Genomic DNA, 24,696 nt, shown 5'->3' with positions numbered 1-24,696 from the left:
GCACTGCGTTCATCCACCTCTGGCCTGCTCGCCTCCCTACCACTGAGGAAGTACAGTTCCCGCTCAGCCCAGTCAAAACTGTTCGCTGCTCTGGCCCCCCAATGGTGGAACAAACTCCCTCACGACGCCAGGACAGCGGAGTCAATCACCACCTTCCGGAGACACCTGAAACCCCACCTCTTTAAGGAATACCTAGGATAGGATAAGTAATCCTTCTCCCCCCCTTTAAGATTTAGATGCACTATTGTAAAGTGACTATTCTACTGGATGTCATAAGGTGAATGCACCAATTTGTAAGTCGCTCTGGATAAGAGCGTCTGCTAAATGACTTAAATGTAATGTAAATGTAAAGAATGTGAAATGTCAGAATAATAGTAGAGATTTATTTCAGCTTCTATTTCTTTCATCACATTCCCAGTGGGTCAGAAGTTTACATACATACACTCAATTAGTAGTTGGTAGAATTGCCTATAAATTGTTTAACTTGGGTCAAATGTTTCAGGTAGCCTTCCACAAGCTTCCCACAGTAAGTTATGTGCATTTTGGCCCATTCTTCCTGACAGAGCTGGTGGAACTGAGTCAGGTTTGTAAGGCCTCCTTGCTTACACACACTTTTTCAGTTCTGCTCACAAATTTTCTATAGGCTTGAGGTCAGGGCTTTGTGATGGCCACTCCAATACCTTGACTTTGTTGTCCTTAAGCCATTTTGCCACAACTTTGGAAGTATGCTTAGGGTCATTGTCCATTTGCAAGACCCATTTGCGACCAAGCTTTAACTTTCTGACTGATGTCTTGAGATGTTGTTTCAATATATCCACATAATTTTCCTGCCTCGTGATGCCATCTATTTTGTGAAGTGCACCAGTCCCTTCTGCAGCAAAGCACCCTCACAACATGATGCTGCCATTCCCGTGCTTCACGGTTGGGATGGTGTTCTTCGGCTTGCAAGCCTCCCCCTTTTTCCTCCAAGCATAACGATGGTCATTATGGCCAAACAGTTCTATTTTTGTTTCATCAGACCAGAGGACATTTCTCCAAAAAGTCCAATCTTTGTCCCCATGTGCAGTTGCAAACCGTAGACTGGCTTATTTTATGGCAGTTTTGGAGCAGTAGCTTCTTCCTTGCTGAGTGGCCTTTCAGGTTATGTCGATATAGGACTCGTTTTACTGTAGATCTATATACTCTTGTAACCGTTTCCTCCAGCATTTTCATAAGGTCCTTTGCTGTTGTTCTGGGGATTTGCACTTTTTGCACCAAATTACGTTCATCTCTAGGAGACAGAATGCGTCTCCTTCCTGAGCGGTATGACGACTGCGTGGTCCTATGGTGTTTATACTTGCGTACTATTGTTTGTACAGATGAACATGGTACCTTCAGGTGTTTGGAAATTGCTCCCAAGGATGAACCAGACTTGTGGAGGTTTACATTTTTTTCTGATGTCTTGGCTGATTTCTTTAGATTTTCCCATGATGTCAAGCAAAGAGGCACTGAGTTTGAAGGTAGGCCTTGCAATGCATTCACAGGTGCACCTCCAATTGACTCAAATTATGTCAATTAGCCTAACAGAAGCTTGTAAAGCCATGACATAATTTTCTGGAATTTTCCAAGCTGTTAAAAGGCACAGTCAACTTAGTGTATGTAAACTTCTGACCCACTGGAATTGTGATACAGTGAAATAATCTGTCTGTAAACAAAGTAGACTTGCCAAAACTTTAGTTTGTTAACAAGAAATTTGTGGAGTGGTTGAAAATTTTGTTTTAATGACTCCAACCTAAGTGTATGTAAACTTCTGACTTCAACTGTATACGAACCCCTAAGGCATCTAAAACGATGTTAATACATTTTTCCTTGGCTAGCTGAATGTTGTTTTTATTTATTTATTTATTACCTTTATTTAACTAGGCAAGTCCGTTAAGAACACATTCTTATTTTCAATGACTGCCTAGGAACGGTGGGTTAACTGCCTTGTTCAGGGGCAGAACGACAGGTTTTCACCTTGTCAGCTCGGGGGATATAATCTTGCAACCTTACAGTTAACTAGTCCAACGCTATAACCACCTGCCTCTCGTTACACTCCACAAGGAGACTGCCTGTTACGCGAATGCAATATGCCAAGGTAAGTTGCTAGCTTGCATTAAACTTGTCTTATAAAAACAATCAATAATTCATAATCACTCGTTAACAACACATGGTTGATGATATTCCTATTGTATCTAGTGTGTCCTGCGTTGCATATAATCTGACTGAGCATACAAGTATCTGACTGAGCGGTGGTAGGCAGCAGCAGGCTCGTAAGCATTCATTCAAACAGCACTTTTGTGCGTTTTGCCAGCAGCTCTTCGTTGTGCATCCAGCATTGCTCTGTTTATGACTTCAAGCCTATCAACTCCCGAGATTAGGCTGGTGTAACCGAAGTGAAATGACTAGCTAGTTAGCGGGGTGTGCTCTAATAGCGTTTCAAATGTCACTCGCTCTGAGACCATGTTCTGCATGGGTAACGCTGCTTCGAGGGTGGCTGTTGTCATTGTGTTTTTGGTTCGAGCCCAGGTAGGAGCGAGGAGAGGGACGGAAGCTATACTGTTACACTGGCAATACTAAAGTGCCTTTAAGAACATCCAATAAGTCAAAGGTATATGAAATACAAATGGTATAGATAGAAATAGTCCTATAATTCCTATAATAACTACAACCTAAAACTTCTTACCTGGGAATATTGAAGACCCATGTTAAAAGGAACCACCAGCTTTCAAATGTTCTCATGTTCTGAGCAAGGAACTGAAACGTTAGCTTTCATACATGGCACATATTGCACTTTTACTTTCCTCTCCAACACTTTGTTTTTGCATTATTTAAACCAAATTGAACATGTTTCATTATTTATTTGAGGCTAAATTTATTTTATTGATGTATTATATTAAGTTAAAATAAGTGTTCATTCAGTATTGTTGTAATTGTCATTATTACAAAAAATTAATAAAAATAGGCCGATTTGAATCGGTATCTGCTTTTTTTGGTCCTCAATAATCGGTATCTGCATTGAAAAATCAGAATCGGTCGACCTCTAGAGATGAGTCATCGTTATCTCTCCACTTTGATGCAGAAAGCAACGTGTCGGATAGACACTACACGCAAATGAAGTAGCTAACACTTTACCTCAAATGTCACTCGCCCGCTGGGTGTGCAACTGTCTGGGTCAGAGAGGCAGTAATGTGTAAGTGCTTTCTGTGTTTGTTTGTATATGTGTGTGGGGAGTGGGCTACATGACATCATTGATGTGGACAGGGACTCTCCCTTAGTTCCAGACAGGGTTCCCCTAGCTGCTGTTCTGAATCCACGTCCCAAATACCTCCTTATTCCCTATTTAGAGCCGTACTTTTGACCAGGTGGAAAGTTGTGTATTTTATTTCACCTTGATATAACTAGGTAAGTCAGTTAAGAACAAATTCTTATTTACAATGATGGCCTACCCCGGCCAAACTCTGACGACGCAGGGCCAATTGTGCGCCGCCCTACGGGGACCCCCAATCATGGCCGGATGTGATTCAGCCTAAATTGGGGATGGGGTGCCAATTTGGAAGCTACCTGAGGCTGGGAACATTCAGTCTCTCGTCCGGCAGTAAAAAGCTGGAGACCGACAGCCCAAAAAGGACCGTTACCTACATGGTACAGGTAGTAACAGTCCATCAAGGTAATAGTTCATCAAAGTAACAGTCCATAAATTTGGAAAAAACGATCAAAGTCGCACACTTTGTAATCAGTGTATTTGGCCTACTCCAAATATTTTTTTCTGTAGGGACCAAACCGATGTTTTGAAGAAGGCATGTGCTGAAATGTTAAGGAAAAGACCCACCATAATCCATGTCTGCTGGACGATTTTGTCAGAGTCGGATGTGGTCGATAGGATGATGGGGGGGGGGTGTTTTGTCTTTTTAGTTCCGTCACTAAATAATGAATAATTTGGTGTCTCTGGGAGTTAGGGAGACAGGACTGTGTTGCTTGAATCTGATATGGGAGATGTTTGCAGGTCATGCAGCACTGGTAATGTTTCTGTTTGGCTCTCTGTCTTTATCTCCCTGACAGTAGTCGTGTCTGTCTGCTAGGGATTGTATTGTTTTTGGTTCGTCTGGCTGAGATGTTTTTGGTTGGTCTCTGAGATGTTTTCGGTCTGTTCGTGGCTTTAGGAGAGATGATATGGGAGTTCAAAGCAGAGGGATTCCTCACAGCCTGTTTCCCGTCAGTGGGATAATGACATCATGCTGTGTGTGATCTGTCAGTCTGCGGCCGTTTCTCTATTTAATATTTGCTAAATTCCTCACATCTCTCCACGCACACCTCTTTCCCCAAAAGAAGGTCCGAGGGGTGGACCTTCTCCAATACAGTTGACAAGGAGTTGAGTAAACAGGATGTGAGGAATTGTGTAAAGATAAATTGCGATAGACCCTATCTACCAGGGCGGTGGATCGCACCAGGGAAGGAGTTCTCAGCTCTGATGATCTGGTGTAGAACTGCCTGATGATCTGGTATGACCTGATGCTCTACTGTAGACCTGATGCTCTACTGTAGACCTGATGCTCTACTGTAGACCGGATGCTCTACTGCAGACCATACCAGTGTTTGTGTCCCACATGGTACCCTATTCCCATCAGGCTCTGGTAAAAAAAAGAAAAAGTTGTGCACTATGTACTGAATAGGGTACCATTTGGGACACAACCAGCCAGCCGGTCGGCATGTAGCAGCCAGCCAGTCAGTCGGTGTGTAGCAGCCAGCCAGTCAGTCGGCGTTTAGCAGCCGGCCAGCCAGTCGGCGTTTAGCAGCCGGCCAGCCAGTCGGCGTTTAGCAGCCGGCCAGCCAGTCGGCGTGTAGCAGCCGGCCAGCCAGTCGGCGTGTAGCAGCCGGCCAGTCAGTCGGCGTGTAGCAGCCGGCCAGTCAGTCGGCGTGTAGCAGCCGGCCAGACAGTCGGCGTGTAGCAGCCGGCCAGACAGTCGGCGTGTAGCAGCCGGCCAGACAGTCGGCGTGTAGCAGCCGGCCAGACAGTCGGCGTGTAGCAGCCGGCCAGACAGTCGGCGTGTAGCAGCCGGCCAGACAGTCGGCGTGTAGCAGCCGGCCAGACAGTCGGCGTGTAGCAGCCGGCCAGACAGTCTGCGGCCAGACAGTCTGTGGGTAGCAGCCGGCCAGACAGTCTGTGGGTAGCAGCCGGCCAGACAGTCTGTGGGTAGCAGCCAGCCAGTCTGTGGGTAGCAGCCAGCCAGACAGCCAGTCTGTGGGTAGAAACCAGCCAGCCAGACAGTCTGTGGGTAGAAACCAGCCGGCCAGACGGTCTGTGGGTAGAAACCAGCCAGCCAGACAGTCTGTGGGTAGCAGCCGGCCAGACAGTCTGTGGGTAGCAGCCAGCCAGTCTGTGGGTAGCAGCCAGCCAGACAGCCAGTCTGTGGGTAGAAACCAGCCAGCCAGACAGTCTGTGGGTAGAAACCAGCCAGCCAGACAGTCTGTGGGTAGAAACCAGCCAGCCAGCCAGCCAGACAGTCTGTGGGTAGAAACCAGCCAGCCAGCCAGACAGTCTGTGGGTAGAAACCAGCCAGCCAGACAGCCAGTCTGTGGGTAGAAACCAGCCAGTCAGTGGGTAGCATCTAGCCAGCCAGCCAGCCAGTAGGTAGTAGCCAGCCAGTAGGTAGTAGCCAGCCAGCCAGTAGGTAGTAGCCAGCCAGCCAGTAGGTAGTAGCCAGCCAGCCAGTAGGTAGTAGCCAGCCAGCCAGTAGGTAGTAGCCAGCCAGCCAGTAGGTAGTAGCCAGCCAGCCAGCCAGTAGGTAGTAGCCAGCCAGCCAGTCAGTGGGTAGCAGCCAGCCATCCAGTCAGTGGGTAGCAGCCAGCCATCCAGTCAGTGGGTAGCAGCCAGCCATCCAGTCAGTGGGTAGCAGCCAGCCATCCAGTCAGTGGGTAGCAGCCAGCCATCCAGTCAGTGGGTAGCAGCCAGCCATCCAGTCAGTGGGTAGCAGCCAGCCAGCCAGTCTGTGGGTAGCAGCCAGCCAGCCAGTCTGTGGGTAGCAGCCAGCCATCCAGTCAGTGGGTAGCAGCCAGCCAGCCAGTCTGTGGGTAGCAGCCAGCCAGCCAGTCTGTGGGTAGCAGCCAGCCAGCCAGTCTGTGGGTAGCAGCCAGCCAGCCAGTCTGTGGGTAGCAGCCAGCCAGCCAGTCTGTGGGTAGCAGCCAGCCAGCCAGTCTGTGGGTAGCAGCCAGCCAGCCAGTCTGTGGGTAGCAGCCAGCCAGCCAGTCTGTGGGTAGCAGCCAGCCAGCCAGTCTGTGGGTAGCAGCCAGCCAGCCAGTCTGTGGGTAGCAGCCAGCCAGCCAGTCTGTGGGTAGCAGCCAGCCAGCCAGTCTGTGGGTAGCAGCCAGCCAGCCAGTCTGTGGGTAGCAGCCAGCCAGCCAGTCTGTGGGTAGCAGCCAGCCAGCCAGTCTGTGGGTAGCAGCCAGCCAGCCAGTCTGTGGGTAGCAGCCAGCCAGCCAGTCTGTGGGTAGCAGCCAGCCAGCCAGTCTGTGGGTAGCAGCCAGCCAGCCAGTCTGTGGGTAGCAGCCAGCCAGCCAGCCATCCAGTCTGTGGGTAGCAGCCAGCCAGCCAGTCTGTGGGTAGCAGCCAGCCAGCCAGTCTGTGGGTAGCAGCCAGCCATCCATCCAGTCTGTGGGTAGCAGCCAGCCATCCAGTCTGTGGGTAGCAGCCAGCCATCCATCTAGTCTGTGGGTAGCAGCCAGCCATCCATCTAGTCTGTGGGTAGCAGCCAGCCATCCATCTAGTCTGTGAGTAGCAGCCAGCCATCCAGTCTGTGGGTAGCAGCCAGCCATCCAGTGGCCAGCCAGTCAGCGGGTAGCAGCCAGCCAGTCAGTGTGTAGCAGCCAGCCAGCCAGTGTGTAGCAGCCAGCCAGTCAGTGGGTAGCGGGTAGCAGCCAGCCAGCCAGTGTGTGGCAGCCAGCCAGTTAGTGTGTAGCAGCCAGCCAGTTAGTGTGTAGCAGCCAGCCAGTTAGTGTGTAGCAGCCAGCCAGCCAGTGTGTAGCAGCCAGCCAGCCAGTGGGTAGCAGCCAGCCAGCCAGTTGGTAGCAGCCAGCCAGTCAGTGGGTAGCAGCCAGCCAGTCAGTGGGTAGCAGCCAGCCAGTCAGTGGGTAGCAGCCAGCCAGCCAGCCAGCCAATCAGCCAAATCAAAATCAAATCAAATGTATTTATATAGCCCTTCGTACATCAGCTGATATCTCAAAGTGCTGTACATAAACCCAGCCTAAAACCCCAAACAGCAAGCAATGCAGGTGTAGAAGCACGGTGGCTAGGAAAAACTTCCTAGAAAGGCCAAAACCTAGGAAGAAACCTAGAGAGGAACCAGGCTATGTGGGGTGGCCAGTCCTCTTCTGGCTGTGCCGGGTGGAGATTATAACAGAACATGGCCAAGATGTTCAAATGTTCATAAATGACCAGCATGGTCGTATAATAATAATAAGGCAGAACAGTTGAAACTGGAGCAGCAGCACGGTCAGGTGGACTGGGGACAGCAAGGAGTCATGTCAGGTAGTCCTGGGGCATGGTCCTAGGGCTCAGGTCCTCAGAGAGAGAGAAAGAAAGAGAGAATTAGAGAGCGCATATGTGGGGTGGCCAGTCCTCTTCTGGCTGTGCCGGGTGGAGATTATAACAGAACATGGCCAAGATGTTCAAATGTTCATAAATGACCAGCATGGTCGAATAATAATAAGGCAGAACAGTTGAAACTGGAGCAGCAGCACGGCCAGGTGGAAGTTGAAACTGGAGCAGCAGCACGGCCAGGTGGACTGGGGACAGCAAGGAGTCGACATGTCAGGTAGTCCTGGGGCATGGTCCTAGGGCTCAGGTCCTCCGAGAGAGAGAAAGAAAGAGAAAAGGAGATAATTAGAGAACGCACACTTAGATTCACACAGGACACCGAATAGGACAGGAGAAGTACTCCAGATATAACAAACTGACCCTAGCCCCCCGACACAAACTAGCCAGTGGGTAGCAGTCAGCGGGTAGTAGCAGCCAGCCAGTCAGTGGGTGGTAGCAGCCAGCCAGTCAGTGGGTGGTAGCAGCCAGCCAGTCAGTGGGTGGTAGCAGCCAGCCAGTCAGTGGGTGGTAGCAGCCAGCCAACCAGCCAGCCAGCCAGCCAGTGTGTAGCAGCCAGCCAGCCAGTGTGTAGCAGCCAGCCAGCCAGCCAACCAGAGGGTGGTAGCAGCCAGCCAGTCAGTGGGGAGCATCCAGCCAGCCAGCCAGTGGGTTGCAGCCAGCCAAACAGTTCTATTTTCGTTTCATCAGACCAGAGGACATTTCTCAAAAAGAACGATCTTTGTTCCCATGTGCAGTTGCAAACTGTAGTCTGTTTTTTTTTTATGGCAGTTTTGGAGCAGTGGTTTCTTCCTTGCTGAGCGGCCTTTCAGGTTATGTCGATATAGGACTCGTTTTACTGTGGATATAGATACTTTTGTACCTGTTTCCCCCAGCATCTTGACAAGGTCCTTTGCTGTTCTGGGATTGTATACGTATATGCACTTTTCGCACCAAAGTACGTTCATCTCTCGGAGACAGAAAGCATCTCCTTCCTGAGCGGTATGCCAGCTGCGTGGTCCCATGGTGTTTATACTTGCATACTATTGTTTGTACAGATAAACATGGTACCCTAGGGCGTCCCAAGGATGAAGCAGACTTGTGGACGTCTACAATTGTTTTTCTGAGGTCTTCGCTGATTTCTTTTAATTTCCCCCTGATGTCAAGCAAAGAGGCACTGAGTTTGAAGGTAGGCCTTGAAATACATCCACAGGTACACCTCCAATTGACTCAAATTATGTCAATTAGCCTATCAGAAGTGGATTAAGCCATGACACAATTTTCTGGAATTTTCCAAGCTGTTTAAAGGCACAGTCAACTTAGTGTATGTAAACTTCTGACCCACTGCAATTGTGATACAGTGAGTTATAAGTGAAATAATGTCTAAACAATTGTAGGAAAAAATAACTTGTGTCATGCACAAAGTATATGTCCTAACCAACTTACCAAAACTATAGTTTGCTAACAAGACATTTGTGGAGTGGTTGAATAACGAGTTTTAATGATTCCAATCTAAGTGTATGTAAACTTCCGACTTCAACTGTAGACTACCCAAGGGAAATCTATGATCACGTATTGATGTCACTTGTTAAATTAACTTCAATCTGCTACCCACTGGCTCAATCAAGCCTTGAGACAATTGAGACATGGATTGTGTATGTGTGCCATTCAGAAGCTGAATGGGCAAAACCAAACATGTAAGTGCCTTTAAACAGGGTATGGTAGTAGGTGCCTGGTGCACCGGTTTGTGTCAAGAACTGCAACGTTGCTGGGTTTTTCACCTTCAGCAGTTTCCTGTATCAAGAATGGGTCACCGGCCAAAGGACATCCAGCCAACTTGACACAACTGTGGGAAGCATTGGAGTCAACATAGGCCAGCATCTCTGTGGAACTATTACGACACCTTGTAGAGTCCATGCCCCAATGAATTAAGGCTGTTCTGAGGGAAAGGGGTGGGGGTTCTTAATCTGCTGTACATGACCAAAAGTATATGTACACAAAAGTATATGCTTGTTGAACATCTCATTCCAAAATCATGGGCCTTAATATGGAGTTAATATGGAGTTAGTCCCCCTTCCTTTGCTCCTATAACAGCCTCCACTCTTCTGGGAAGACTTTCCACTAGATGTTGCAACGCTGCTGCTATAACAGCCTCCACTCTTCTGGGAAGGCTTTCCACTAGATGTTGCAACGTTGCTGCTATAACAGCCTCCACTCTTCTGGGAAGGCTTTCCACTAGATGTTGCAACGTTGCTGCTATAACAGCCTCCACTCTTCTGGGAAGGCTTTCCCCTAGATGTTGCAACGTTGCTGCTATAACAGCCTCCACTCTTCTGGGAAGGCTTTCCCTTAGATGTTGCAACGTTGCTGCTATAACAGCCTCCACTCTTCTGGGAAGGCTTTCCACTAGATGTTGCAACGTTGCTGCTATAACAGCCTCCGCTCTTCTGGGAATGTTTTCCCCTAGATGTTGGAACATTGCTGCAGGGACTTGCTTCCATTCAGTCAGAAGAGCATTAGGGAGGCAGGGAACTGATGTTGGACGATTAGGCCTGGCTTGCAGTCCAATTTAGTTGTTCGATGGAGTTGAGGTTAGGGCTCTTTGCAGGCCAGTCAAGTTCTTCCACACCGATATTGACAAATAATTTCTGTCTGGACCTCGCTTTGTGCAAGGGGGCATTGTCATGATGAAACGGCAAAGGACCTTCCCCAAACTTCCCCAAGTTGGAAGCACAGTATCATCTAGAATGTCATTGTATCCTGTAACATTAAAATGTCCCTTAACTAGGACTAAGGGGCCAAGCCCGGTGTTTCCACTTCACAATAACAGCACTTACAGTTGACCACGGCAGTTCAAGCAGAGAAATATTTGACGAACTGACTGACGGTACCACGTTGAAAGTCACTCTCTTCAGTAAGGCCATTCTCTTGTCGATGTTCTATGGCTATTGCATGGCTGTGTGCTCGATTTTATACACGTCAGCAACGGGTGTGACTGAAATAGCCAAATCCACTAATTTGAAAGGGTGTCCACATAGTTTTGTACATACAAACAGTACCAGTCAAAGGTTTGGACACACTGACTCATTCAGGGGTTTTTCTTTACTTGTACTGTTTTCTACATTGTAGAATAATAGTGAAGACATCAAACTATGAAATAACATATGGAATCATGTAATAACCAAAAAAGTGTTAAACAAATCAAAATATATTTTAGATTCTTCAATGTAGCCACCTTTTGCCAAGATGACAGTTTTGCACACTTTTGGCATTCTCTCAACTAGCTTCACCTGGAATGTTTTTCCAACAGTCTTGAAGGAGTTTCCACATATGCTGAGCACTTGTTGGCTGCTTTTCCTTCACTCTGCAGTCCAACTCAACCATTGGGTTGAGGTCGGGTGATTGTGGAGTCCAGGTCATCTGAAATGAGCACTCCATCACTCGCCTTCTAGGTCAAATAGCCCTTAAACAGCCTGGAGGTGTTGGGTCATTGTCTTTTTGAAAATTATAGTCCCACTAAGCACAAACCAGATGGGATGGTGTTTAACTACAGAATGCTGTGGTAGCCATGCTGTTTAAGTGTGCCTTGAATTCTAAATAAATCACAGACCGTGTCAAAAGCAAAGCAGCCACACACCGTCACACGGTGTGGGGGTGCTTTGCTTTTGACACTCCTTGCTTCACGGTGGGAACCACACATGCAGAGATCATCCGTTCACTTACTCTGCATCTCACATAGACATGCCGGTTGGAACCAAAAATCTCAGTTTGGGCTAATAAGACCTAAGGACATATTTCCACCTAATATCCATTGCTCGTCTCTTCTTATTCGTGTCCTTTTAGTAGTGGTTTCTTTGCAGCAATTCGACCATGAAGGCTTGATTCACGTAGTCTCCTCTGAACAGTTGACATTGAGATGTGTCTGTTACTTTAAGTATTTATTTGGGCTTCAATTTCGGAGACTGGTAACACCAATGAACTTTTCCTGTGGTGGTCCTCATGAGAGCCAGTTTCATCATAGCACTTGATGGTTTTTGCAGCTCACTTGAAGAAACTTTTAAAGTTTTTGAAATATTCCATATTGACTGACCTTCATGTCAAGTAATGATGGACTGTCATTTCTCTTTGCTTATTTGAGCTGTTCTTGCCATAATATGGACTTGGTCTTTAACCAAATAGGGCTATGTTCTGTATACCCCACTACCTTGTTACAACACAACTGATTGGATCAAATGCATTAATAAGGAAAGAAATTCCACAAATGAACTTTTTAGAAGGCACACCTGTTAATTGAAATGTATTCCAGGTGACTACCTCATGCAGCTAGTTGAGAGAATGCCAAGAGTGTGCAAAGCTGTCAAGGCAACGGGCGGCTACTTTGAAAAATAAAATATATATTTGGTTTGTTAACTTTCTTTTGGTTCCATATGTATTATTTCATAATTTTGATGTCTTCACTATTACTCTACAATGTAAAAAATAAAGAAAAACCCTGGAATGAGTAGGTGTGTCCAAAATGGAACTGTATGTACATACCTCTGTATATAAATAGAGAGGGAGATGAACACACACAATAGCCAGTGGTCTTATATGAGTGTATGGGAGGCTTGCTGATGTCCTAATAGCCTGTAAAAGACCCCTCAGCAAGATTATTTGAACATTGGTTTCAACATTGTTTCTCAGGCCACGGTAGTGATGGATAGCCAAGCTCTTATGCTTGGCAGATTTTTCAGCATCTGTTCTTGAGCAATAGATTCATCTTGATAATACGGTCTAGTTAAGACTTAACTTCCTACCCCTCCTCTAACCCCCATTCCCCCCACACAATTATTTGAGGTGTTTTGATACGTAATAGTTAATCTGTAAGCTGTTTCAGCTCATACTCCCACGCAATATTACTCCAATTCTTGAGCAGGCATAATGGTCAAGTTGGGGGATAGAGTTTTTTACGGATTCTCAGAGTAGTAGGCTAATCGTCTGTAAACACTTGTAATGAGGTGCGGAATCAGCCATAAACACGCCTGGATCGTATTCATTAGGGCAACATGTTTTAAAGTGCTTTGCAATGGAACATTAAAACAAGTGTTTCTTGTTGGACAAGTCTAGGTAGCCCCTCCCTGTTTGTCTGTTTCCCTCCGTTTGATTCCCTAATGAATAACACTCTAATGAGAGATGATGGTGGGCGTGGTTAAATTACAGTCAGGTCCACTTTTCCTATAGCCCCAGAGATGGAAGAGTTAAACCATGGCCTCTTTTAGATTTCAGAAAAATAAGTGGTTGTTTTTCCAGCCACACTCAGTGAGAGTAATTTAACTATCCGGGTCCTGATAATGGACCTTATTCCTACGACGTTGTGCTTCTATTCCCCCTCTCTGTCACTCACTCTAACCAAAGCCATGCCCTGCCTGGTGAGTCTTTTGTACCCCCAAATTGTTGTGCAGAAAAGGAACCATATGTTCATTGTAAAAGAAAGTTCATTTGAACTGTGCTGTAGAGTGGCTCTCATAGGGAACTGCTTTAATGTGCTCTGAGTTGTTTCTCCTTTAAAGATAATCTTTGTGTGCGTCCCAAATTGCACCCTATTCCCCTTTTTTTTTATAGTGCACTACTTTTGACCCAGGATGCAATAGGGGTCTGGCCAAAAGTAGTGCACTATACAGGGGATAGTGTTCCATTTGGGATGCAAACTTCTTTTTTTGTGTTGAACACACTTCATTTAGACAGACATGTAATTTCCCCACCGGCCCCCAGCGCAACAGAGCAGGAGGCTAAAAGTTGGCAGTCCCGAGGTCTTAAAAACACAATGCGCTATCCACAAAGATCTTATGAAAGGAGGGTAGAAGCATTTGGAAAATGTTCTCCAGACGTATTCCAATTGAAACAATGTTGAAATTCATAGCATTTTCCCCCTTTTCTTGCTGGAGGTTTCTGTCGCTCATAGGTATCCATTTTATTTGCTGGATTATCAACCTACAATTGAATTATGTAGAACGAGCCTCTTGCAGCTAACGGTTAAAAACCAGTTTGGTTGTGACTGGCACTAAGAGTATTGTAATAGCTTGTGACAGTGTGTTATAATTTGAAATCATACTGGAGCCAGTGCCAAGAGAACATGTGTGTGTGTGTGTTTTCATATTATGTGTGTGCTTGTCTGTGTATAGCATGTGTGGGGGCCTGTCTATCAATTGAAGGAGCTGATTTAATTGAGGTATTTGAACTGGTGGTACTACTAATTGTGTGGGGTGTCAGTGTGCATGTGTGTGTGTGCATGTGTGTGTGCGTGCGTCCGTTTGTGTGTGTGTGTGTGTGTGTGTGTGTGTGTGTGTGAGCATCCATCCCTGTGCTCATGCATACAGCCGTCTGTCTTTTTCTCCAGGAGCAGACTCTATAAAGAAGTACTGGTCGCGGTACTACCAGGGTTCCCAGGGAGTGGTGTTCATCCTGGACAGTGCCTCCACAGACGAGGAACTGGAGTTGGCCCGCACTGAGCTCCACTCTGCCCTGCAGCACCCCCAGCTCTGCACCTTGCCCTTCCTCATACTGGCCAACCACCAGGACAAACCTGCCGCTCGCACTACACAGGAGGTAGGCCGACCGCACACACACACACACATAGACTCAAATGTTTTATCCACTAGGCTACCTGCCGCCCCTGGCACTAATGTGCGGTTATATCCGCTGTGCAAGTGGGTTTCGGGTCATGAAATGTTGTGTGGATGAAGGGCAGGCAGGTTGAATAAAGACAAAACCAATGCATAACAAATCCATGTGCAATTCATATCGATAGGCTACATTGAGGTTTTTCTTTCATTAATTTTTTTCTGGCATTGGTGTGTTAGCCTAAACTTTAGGTCCTATCTGTACAAGTGCCAAATGTTTTGGGAACAGGGAGGGCCAAAACAGAACAGCCTGATGTTTGGGAAAGATGTTATGTGTGATGATTGAGGCGCTATACAAATTCAACAGTCACAAGACTGTAACTTCAAATAGGACAGGTCAAGGAACTGTACTGTTCAGATGGGTTAAATGGAAACTGACATCTGGACTCTGACTGTAGGTCTATAACCTCTCACATTGCCTTAACATTAACTCCTGCAGAATTAAGCATTTCCTGCAGCAAGATGATACACCAAATGTACATTTGGACTCAAACAGGAGTGGAGAAATATTATTTCTTTCTTTCAGCATGTTGAGAGAATGAATGCATGGTTAGGGAAGGTGAAATCTTTATCAACATCATAAATGCTGATTTATATTTCAACCACATAAAATATGCATCCAAACCGAACTGAAATGTTGTCAAAAACATGTTTGAATTTGAATTCCCTTAGAACTGGTCAAAATGATTTCATTTGGAAATGTTGCATGGAGTTATTTTATTTTCTACCCGGTCCCTACTCTGGTATTTTTGCTCACCGTTCTTGTGATCATTTTGACCCCACGGGGTGAGATCTTGCGTGGAGCCCAGGACCGAGGGAGATTATCAGTGGTCTTGTATGTCTTCCATTTCCTAATAATTGCTCCCACAGTTGATTTCTTCAAACCAAGCTGCTTACCTATTGCAGATTCAGTCTTCCCAGCCTGGTGCAGGTCTACAATTTTGTTTCTGGTGTCCTTTGATAGCTCTTTGGTCTTGGCCATAGTGGAGTTTGGAGTGTGACTGTTTGAGGTTGTGGACAGGTGTCTTTTATACTGATAACAAGTTCAAACAGGTACCATTAATACAGGTAACGGGTGGAGGACAGAGGAGCCTCTTAAAGAAGAAGTTACAGGTCTGTGAGAGCCAGAAATCTTGCTTGTTTGTAGGTGACCAAATACTTATTTTCCACCATAATTTGCAAATTAAATCATAAAAAATCCTACAATGTGATTTTCTGGATTTTTTTTCTCATTTTGTCTGTCATAGTTGACCTATGATGAACATTACAGGCCTCTCTCATCTTTTTAAGTGGGAGAACTTGCACAATTGGTGGCTGACTAAATACTTTTTTGCCCCACTGTATATAGCGGGACGGTTGCGGATGGGTTGTTGACAATTGCCGGCGGGTGAACAGTTGACCCGTGCAACACACACACACCTGCTGCACACTCCGTACAGGAGATAATTAACAATGATGGCTATAAATGCTATAGATTATGGCATAATACTTGTAATAGAATGTATATCTATGGCAAATGATATACTAGTGTCCTGTCCAGGGAGTGTACTTGTACATCAAGCTACCTCATGCTACAGAAACAGGAGATGGGCTTCTGCCCTATGGGCTGTTCTGTCTCAGACAAGGCAATTTATGGTAACAACACAACACTGACATTCAAACTAACACCAACCCTGGGCCTGGGGATGTAGCTTCACACCCAAGTAGACCAATTATGGTAACATAACACTCAGACACTGACCTCTTTATGCACATCCTTTCCCACCTTTTGAATCCAAATCGACAAGGAATGCTGAACACCATGTCCAGAAGGCTAAATTGTACACATGAAGTCTCAATTATGTTTTTTTTTGGTTGAGTCACGTAACCAGATTGCAATCAGGTAAAGACGTCTTCCCTATACAACCAGTACACAACCTGCCTATGGGGTGATGAAAGACACAATAATGACAAAGTCACTCCAACCAGTTCTGCATGCTGGGTAAAGGCCAATAGACAGACACCATTTAGAGCACTAACATACCCGACCTGCACTCTGTGTGAGAAGAGCTTCTATAACCAAATTGCAATCAGATAAAGACAATCTAATCATACAATCGGTATAGGTCACCCTGACCATGAGGTCACCCTGACCATGAGGTCACCATGACCATGAGGTCACCCTGACCATGAAGCCATCCCTATCGCAGCGGATCAGACTCGTCATGGATACCACACCAGATTTATTTTAAGGTTAGCCGTGCTCATGCGAACTAAACCTATTGAAGCAGCTGTCTGTTAACCTGTCTATTTTAAACAGCCGATAAATTCTAATTGCATTAGAACCTCGGCTGCGGCCAGGACCTGGCTTTGTGGGCGTGTTTGTTTGCAAACACTCCTGTATGTGAAACCTGTGTAGTCCATTTATAACAAGAGTCGTAATGGATTTGCATCAAACCACTTCCTTTCTGACTCACACTCTCTCCTACCTTTCATGTCTCCTCTTCACCATCCTATCCCAATACCCCCCCCCCCCATATTGACCTAAATTGAGCTAAAAACTAATCTAAGTTGTAAACAGGATGTACATTCCTTGTTTATATGTCAAGCAGTCATGTCCTGTCTCTCACATGACACCCTATTCCCTATATAGCCCAGTGGGCTCTGGTCTAAAGTAGTGCACTATATAGGGAATAGGGCTCTGGTCTAAAGTAGTGCACAATATAGGGAATAGGGCTCTGGTCTAAAGTAGTGCACTATATAGGGAATAGGGCTCTGGTCTAAAGTAGTGCACTATAGGGAATAGGGCTCTGGTCTAAAGTAGTGCACAATATAGGGAATAGGGCTCTGGTCTAAAGTAGTGCACAATATAGGGAATAGGGCTCTGGTCTAAAGTAGTGCCCTATATAGGGAATAGGGCTCTGGTCTAAAGTAGTGCACTATAAAGGGAATAGGGCTCTGGTCTAAAGTAGTGCACTATAGGGAATAGGGCTCTGGTCTAAAGTAGTGGACTATATAGTGCCTGACTGTCTCAAACCCCTAACCAGACCTGCAGCCTGACTGTCTCAAACCCCTAACCAGACCTGCAGCCTGCTGTTTCAAACCCCTAACCAGACCTGCAGCCTGCTGTTTCAAACCCCTAACCAGACCTGCAGCCTGCTGTCTCAAACCCCTAACCTGACCTGCAGCCTGTCTCAAACCCCTAACCTGACCTGCAGCCTGCTGTCTCAAACCCCTAACCAGACCTGCAGCCTGCTGTCTCAAACCCCTAACCAGACCTGCAGCCTGACTGTCTCGAACCCCTAACCAGACCTGCAGCCTGACTGTCTCAAACCCCTAACCAGACCTGCAGCCTGACTGTCTCGAACCCCTAACCAGACCTGCAGCCTGACTGTCTCAAACCCCTAACCAGACCTGCAGCCTGACTGTCTCGAAACCCTAACCAGACCTGCAGCCTGACTGTCTCAAATCCAGAACCAGACCTGCAGTCTGCTGTCTCAAACCCCTAACCAGACCTGCAGCCTGACTGTCTCAAACCCCTCCCTAACCAGACCTACAGCCTGACTGTCTCAAACCCCTCCCTAACCAGACCTACAGCCTGACTGTCTCAAACCCCTCCCCTAAACAGACCTGCAGCCTGTCTGTCTCAAACCCCTCCCTAACCAGACCTGCAGCCTGTCTGTCTCAAACCCCTAACCAGACCTGCAGCCTGTCTGTCTCAAACCCCTAACCAGACCTGCAGCCTGCTGTCTCAAACCCCTAACCAGACCTGCAGCCTGTCTGTATCAAACCCCTAACCAGACCTGCAGCCTGTCTGTATCAAACCCCTAACCAGACCTGCAGCCTGTCTCAAACCCCTAACCAGACCTGCAGCCTGACTCAAACCCCTAACCAGACCTGCAGCCTGACTCAAACCCCTAACCAGACCTGCAGCCTGCTGTCTCAAACCCCTAACCAGACCTGCAGCCTGACTGTCTCAAACCCCTAACCAGACCTGCAGCCTGACTGTCTCGAACCCCTAACCAGACCTGCAGCCTGACTGTCTTCGAACCCAGAACCAGACCTGCAGCCTGACTGTCTCAAACCCAGAACCAGACCTGCAGTCTGCTGTCTCAAACCCCTAACCTGATCTGCAGCCTGTCTGTCTCAAACCCCTCCCTAACCAGACCTGCAGCCTGTCTGTCTCAAACCCCTCCCTAACCAGACCTGCAGCCTGTCTGTCTGAAACCCCTCCCTAACCAGACCTGCAGCCTGACTGTCTCAAACCCCTCCCTAACCAGACCTGCAGCCTGTCTGTCTCAAACCCCTCCCTAACCAGACCTGCAGCCTGTCTGTCTCAAACCCCTCCCTAACCAGACCTGCAGCGTGTCTGTCTGAAACCCCTCCCTAACCAGACCTACATCCTGACTGTCTCAAACCCCTCCCTAACCAGACCTGCAGCCTGTCTGTCTCAAACCCCTCCCTAACCAGACCTGCAGCCTGCTGTCTCAAACCCCTAACCAGACCTGCAGCCTGTCTGTCTCAAACCCCTAACCAGACCTGCAGCCTGTCTGTCTCAAACCCCTAACCAGACCTGCAGCCTGTCTGTCTCAAACCCCTAACCAGACCTGCAGCCTGTCTGTCTCAAACCCCTCCCTAACCAGACCTGCAGCCTGTCTCAAAGCACTAACCAGACCTGCAGCCTGTCTCAAAGCACTAACCAGACCTGCAGCCTGTCTCAAAGCACTAACCAGACCTGCAGCCTGTCTCAAAGCACTAACCAGACCTGCAAGCCTGACTGTCTCAAACCCCTCCCTAACCAGACCTACAGCCTGTCTCAAAGCACTAACCAGACCTACAGCCTGTCTCAAAGCACTAACCAGACCTGCAGCCTGTCTCAAACCCCTAACCTGATCTGCAGCCTGTCTGTCTGAAACCCCTCCCTAACCAGACCTACAGCCTGACTGTCTCAAACCCCTCCCTAACCAGACCTACAGCCTGACTGTCTCAAACCCCTCCCTAACCAGACCTGCAGCCTGACTGTCTCAAACCCCTCCCTAACCAGACCTGCAGCCTGTCTGTCTCAAACCCCTAACCTGATCTGCAGCCTGTCTGTCTGAAACCCCTCCCTAACCAGACCTGCAGCCTGTCTGTCTCAAACCCCTAACCTGATCTGCAGCCTGTCTGTCTGAAACCCCTCCCTAACCAGACCTACAGCCTGACTGTCTCAAACCCCTCCCTAACCAGACCTACAGCCTGACTGTCTCAAACCCCTCCCTAACCAGACCTACATCCTGACTGTCTCAAACCCCTCCCTAACCAGACCTGCAGCCTGTCTGTCTCAAAACCCTAACCTGATCTGCAGCCTGTCTGTCTCAAACCCCTAACCTGATCTGCAGCCTGTCTGTCTGAAACCCCTCCCTAACCAGACCTGCAGCCTGACTGTCTCAAACCCCTCCCTAACCAGACCTACATCCTGACTGTCTCAAACCCCTCCCTAACCAGACCTGCAGCCTGTCTGTCTCAAACCCCTAACCAGACCTGCAGCCTGTCTGTCTCAAACCCCTAACCTGATCTGCAGCCTGTCTGTCTGAAACCCCTCCCTAACCAGACCTACAGCCTGACTGTCTCAAACCCCTCCCTAACCAGACCTACAGCCTGACTGTCTCAAACCCCTCCCTAACCAGACCTACAGCCTGACTGTCTCAAACCCCTCCCTAACCAGACCTACAGCCTGACTGTCTCAAACCCCTCCCTAACCAGACCTGCAGCCTGTCTGTCTCAAACCCCTCCCTAACCAGACCTGCAGCCTGTCTGTCTCAAACCCCTAACCAGACCTGCAGCCTGTCTGTCTCAAACCCCTAACCAGACCTGCAGCCTGCTGTCTCAAACCCCTAACCAGACCTGCAGCCTGTCTGTCTCAAACCCCTAACCAGACCTGCAGCCTGTCTGTCTCAAACCCCTAACCAGACCTGCAGCCTGTCTCAAACCCCTAACCAGACCTGCAGCCTGTCTCAAACCCCTAACCAGACCTGCAGCCTGTCTCAAACCCCTAACCAGACCTGCAGCCTGACTCAAACCCCTAACCAGACCTGCAGCCTGTCTCAAACCCCTAACCAGACCTGCAGCCTGACTGTCTCGAACCCCTAACCAGACCTGCAGCCTGACTGTCTCAAACCCAGAACCAGACCTGCAGCCTGACTGTCTCAAACCCCTTCCTAACCAGACCTGCAGCCTGTCTCAAAGCACTAACCAGACCTGCAGCCTGTCTCAAAGCACTAACCAGACCTGCAGCCTGTCTCAAAGCACTAACCAGACCTGCAGCCTGTCTCAAAGCACTAACCAGACCTGCAGCCTGTCTCAAAGCACTAACCAGACCTGCAGCCTGTCTCAAAGCACTAACCAGACCTGCAGCCTGTCTCAAAGCACTAACCAGACCTGCAGCCTGTCTCAAACCCCTAACCAGACCTGCAGCCTGCTGTCTCAAACCCCTAACCAGACCTGCAGCCTGACTGTCTCGAACCCCTAACCAGACCTGCAGCCTGACTGTCTCAAACCCAGAACCAGACCTGCAGTAAGCTGTCTCAAACCCCCTAACCAGACCTGCAGCCTGACTGTCTCAAACCCCTAACCAGACCTGCAAGCCTGACTGTCTCGAACCCCTAACCAGACCTGCAGCCTGACTGTCTCAAACCCAGAACCAGACCTGCAGCCTGACTGTCTCAAACCCCTTCCTAACCAGACCTGCAGCCTGTCTCAAAGCACTAACCAGACCTGCAGCCTGTCTCAAAGCACTAACCAGACCTGCAGCCTGTCTCAAAGCACTAACCAGACCTGCAGCCTGTCTCAAAGCACTAACCAGACCTGCAGCCTGTCTCAAAGCACTAACCAGACCTGCAGCCTGTCTCAAAGCACTAACCAGACCTGCAGCCTGTCTCAAAGCCCTAACCAGACCTGCAGCCTGTCTCAAAGCCCTAACCAGACCTGCAGCCTGACTGTCTCAAAGCCCTAACCAGACCTGCAGCCTGACTGTCTCAAAGCCCTAACCAGACCTGCAGCCTGACTGTCTCAAACCCCTAACCAGACCTGCAGCCTGCTGTCTCAAACCCTAACCAGACCTGCAGACTGCTGTCTCAAACCCCTGATCAGACCTGTAGCCTGTCTCAAACCCCTAACCAGACCTGCAGCCTGCTGTCTCAAACCCCTAACCAGACCTGCAGACTGCTGTCTCAAACCCCTGACCTGCAGCCTGTCTCAAACCCCTAACCAGACCTGCAGCCTGCTGTCTCAAACCCCTAACCAGACCTGCAGCCTGACTGTCTCGAACCCCTAACCAGACCTGCAGCCTGACTGTCTCAAACCCAGAACCAGACCTGCAGTAAGCTGTCTCAAACCCCTAACCAGACCTGCAGCCTGACTGTCTCAAACCCCTAACCAGACCTGCAAGCCTGACTGTCTCAAACCCCTAACCAGACCTGCAGCCTGACTGTCTCAAACCCCTAACCAGACCTGCAGCCTGACTGTCTCAAACCCCTCCCTAACCAGACCTACAGCCTGACTGTCTCAAACCCCTCCCTAACCAGACCTACAGCCTGACTGTCTCAAACCCCTCCCTAACCAGACCTACAGCCTGACTGTCTCAAACCCCTCCCTAACCAGACCTACAGCCTGACTGTCTCAAACCCCTCCCTAACCAGACCTACAGCCTGACTGTCTCAAACCCCTCCCCTAAACAGACCTGCAGCCTGTCTGTCTCAAACCCCTCCCTAACCAGACCTGCAGCCTGTCTGTCTCAAACCCCTCCCTAACCAGACCTGCAGCCTGTCTGTCTCAAACCCCTCCCTAACCAGACCTGCAGCCTGTCTGTCTCAAACCCCTAACCAGACCTGCAGCCTGTCTCAAACCCCTTACCAGACCTGCAGCCTGCTGTCTCAAACCCCTTACCAGACCTGCAGCCTGCTGTCTCAAACCCCTAACCAGACCTGCAGCCTGCTGTCTCAAACCCCTAACCAGACCTGCAGCCTGCTGTCTCAAACCCCTAACCAGACCTGCAGCCTGCTGTCTCAAACCCCTAACCAGACCTGCAGCCTGCTGTCTCAAACCCCTAACCAGACCTGCAGCCTGCTGTCTCAAACCCCTAACCAGACCTGCAGCCTGACTGTCTCAAACCCCTAACCAGACCTGCAGCCTGCTGTCTCAAACCCCTAACCAGACCTGCAGCCTGACTGTCTCAAACCCAGAACCAGACCTGCAGTCTGCTGTCTCAAACCCCTAACCTGATCTGCAGCCTGTCTGTCTGAAACCCCTCCCTAACCAGACCTACAGCCTGACTGTCTCAAACCCCTCCCTAACCAGAACTACAGCCTGACTGTCTCAAACCCCTCCCTAACCAGACCTACATCCTGACTGTCTCAAACCCCTCCCTAACCAGACCTACAGCCTGACTGTCTCAAACCCCTCCCTAACCAGACCTGCAGCCTGTCTGTCTCAAACCCCTCCCTAACCAGACCTGCAGCCTGTCTGTCTCAAACCCCTCCCTAACCAGACCTGCAGCCTGTCTGTCTCAAACCCCTCCCTAACCAGACCTGCAGCTTGTCTGTCTCAAACCCCTAACCAGACCTGCAGCCTGCTGTCTCAAACCCCTAACCAGACCTGCAGCCTGCTGTCTCAAACCCCTAACCAGACCTGCAGCCTGACTGTCTCGAACCCCTAACCAGACCTGCAGCCTGACTGTCTCGAACCCCTAACCAGACCTGCAGCCTGACTGTCTCGAACCCCTAACCAGACCTGCAGCCTGACTGTCTCGAACCCCTAACCAGACCTGCAGCCTGACTGTCTCGAACCCCTAACCAGACCTGCAGCCTGACTGTCTCGAACCCAGAACCAGACCTGCAGCCTGACTGTCTCGAACCCAGAACCAGACCTGCAGCCTGACTGTCTCGAACCCCTCCCTAACCAGACCTACAGCCTGTCTCAAAGCACTAACCAGACCTGCAGCCTGTCTCAAAGCACTAACCAGACCTGCAGCCTGTCTCAAAGCACTAACCAGACCTGCAGCCTGTCTCAAAGCACTAACCAGACCTGCAGCCTGTCTCAAAGCACTAACCAGACCTGCAGCCTGTCTCAAAGCACTAACCAGACCTGCAGCCTGTCTCAAAGCACTAACCAGACCTGCAGCCTGTCTCAAAGCACTAACCAGACCTGCAGCCTGTCTCAAAGCACTAACCAGACCTGCAGCCTGTCTCAAACCACTAACCAGACCTGCAGCCTGTCTCAAACCCCTAACCAGACCTGCAGCCTGTCTCAAAGCACTAACCAGACCTGCAGCCTGTCTCAAAGCACTAACCAGACCTGCAGCCTGTCTCAAAGCACTAACCAGACCTGCAGCCTGTCTCAAAGCACTAACCAGACCTGCAGCCTGTCTCAAAGCACTAACCAGACCTGCAGCCTGACTGTCTCAAAGCACTAACCAGACCTGCAGCCTGACTGTCTCAAAGCACTAACCAGACCTGCAGCCTGACTGTCTCAAAGCACTAACCAGACCCGCAGCCTGTCTCAAAGCACTAACCAGACCCGCAGCCTGTCTCAAAGCACTAACCAGACCCGCAGCCTGTCTCAAAGCACTAACCAGACCCGCAGCCTGTCTCAAAGCACTAACCAGACCCGCAGCCTGTCTCAAAGCACTAACCAGACCCGCAGCCTGTCTCAAAGCACTAACCAGACCTGCAAATGTTTTCTGTCATCTTTAGCACCAGGCTATCTTTAACATGTTCTTTGTCATAATGTACTTTTTCTGAGGTTTGGGTAGAAGTAGATCAAGTTTGAATGAAATGTAGTCTTGGTGTATAGTGTGAGGAGTGTTGACATTCCTAATGTGTGTGCTTGTGGACGTGTGTGGTTAAGTGAATGTGTGCACTGCAGTCCACAGTGAAATGGGTCTGTATCAAGCTGGGGCTGTAGAAGGCTCCAGGGTGGAAAGGAAAGCCCAGTGCTCTAATGGTCTGGAGAATTTCACGCCACCTCCCAGTGTGTGTGTGTGTGTGTACACTTGTGTGTGTGTACACTTGTGTGTGTGTACACTGGTGTGGTGTGTGTGTGTGTACACTTGTGTGTGTGTACACTGGTGTGGTGTGTGTGTGTGTACACTTGTGTGTGTGTACACTGGTGTGGTGTGTGTGTGTGTGTACACTGGTGTGGTGTGTGTGTGTGTGTACACTGGTGTGGTGTGTGTGTACACTGGTGTGGTGTGTGTGTGTGTACACTGGTGTGGTGTGTGTGTACACTGGTGTGTGTGTGTGTGTGTGTGTGTGTGTGTGTGTACACTTGTGTGTGTGTGTGTGTGTGTGTGTGTGTGTGTGTGTACACTGGTGTGGTGTGTGTGTACACTGGTGTGGTGTGTGTGTGTACACTGGTGTGGTGTGTGTGTGTGTGTGTGTACACTGGTGTGGTGTGTGTGTGTGTGTGTGTACACTGGTGTGTGTGTGTGTGTGT

The 24,696-nt window shown here is 48.8% G+C and overlaps 1 protein-coding gene across 15 annotated transcripts in view; it reads left to right on the top strand.

Annotated features, from left to right (window-relative positions):
- The window catches only part of LOC118391537 (ADP-ribosylation factor-like protein 15), a 90,598-nt gene that overhangs the window by 28,674 nt on the left and 37,228 nt on the right, over window positions 1-24,696 (top strand). For all 15 annotated transcript variants that reach the window (XR_008061121.1, XR_008061119.1, XR_008061118.1 and 12 more), the window contains exon 4: window positions 13,965-14,173. Coding sequence is in view for 2 of the 15 variants with exons in the window: in XM_035783029.2 (XP_035638922.1) it covers window positions 13,965-14,173 (209 nt within the window). In the remaining 13 variants the exon portion in view is untranslated. The remainder of the gene's footprint in view (window positions 1-13,964; window positions 14,174-24,696) is intronic.

The sequence above is a fragment of the Oncorhynchus keta genome, chromosome 12 (assembly GCF_023373465.1).
Source record: "Oncorhynchus keta strain PuntledgeMale-10-30-2019 chromosome 12, Oket_V2, whole genome shotgun sequence".
In the NCBI taxonomy this organism is placed as follows: Eukaryota; Metazoa; Chordata; class Actinopteri; order Salmoniformes; family Salmonidae; genus Oncorhynchus; species Oncorhynchus keta.
The sequence above is the reverse complement of the archived record's forward strand: the minus strand, read 5'-3'. Positions and strand labels throughout refer to the sequence as shown.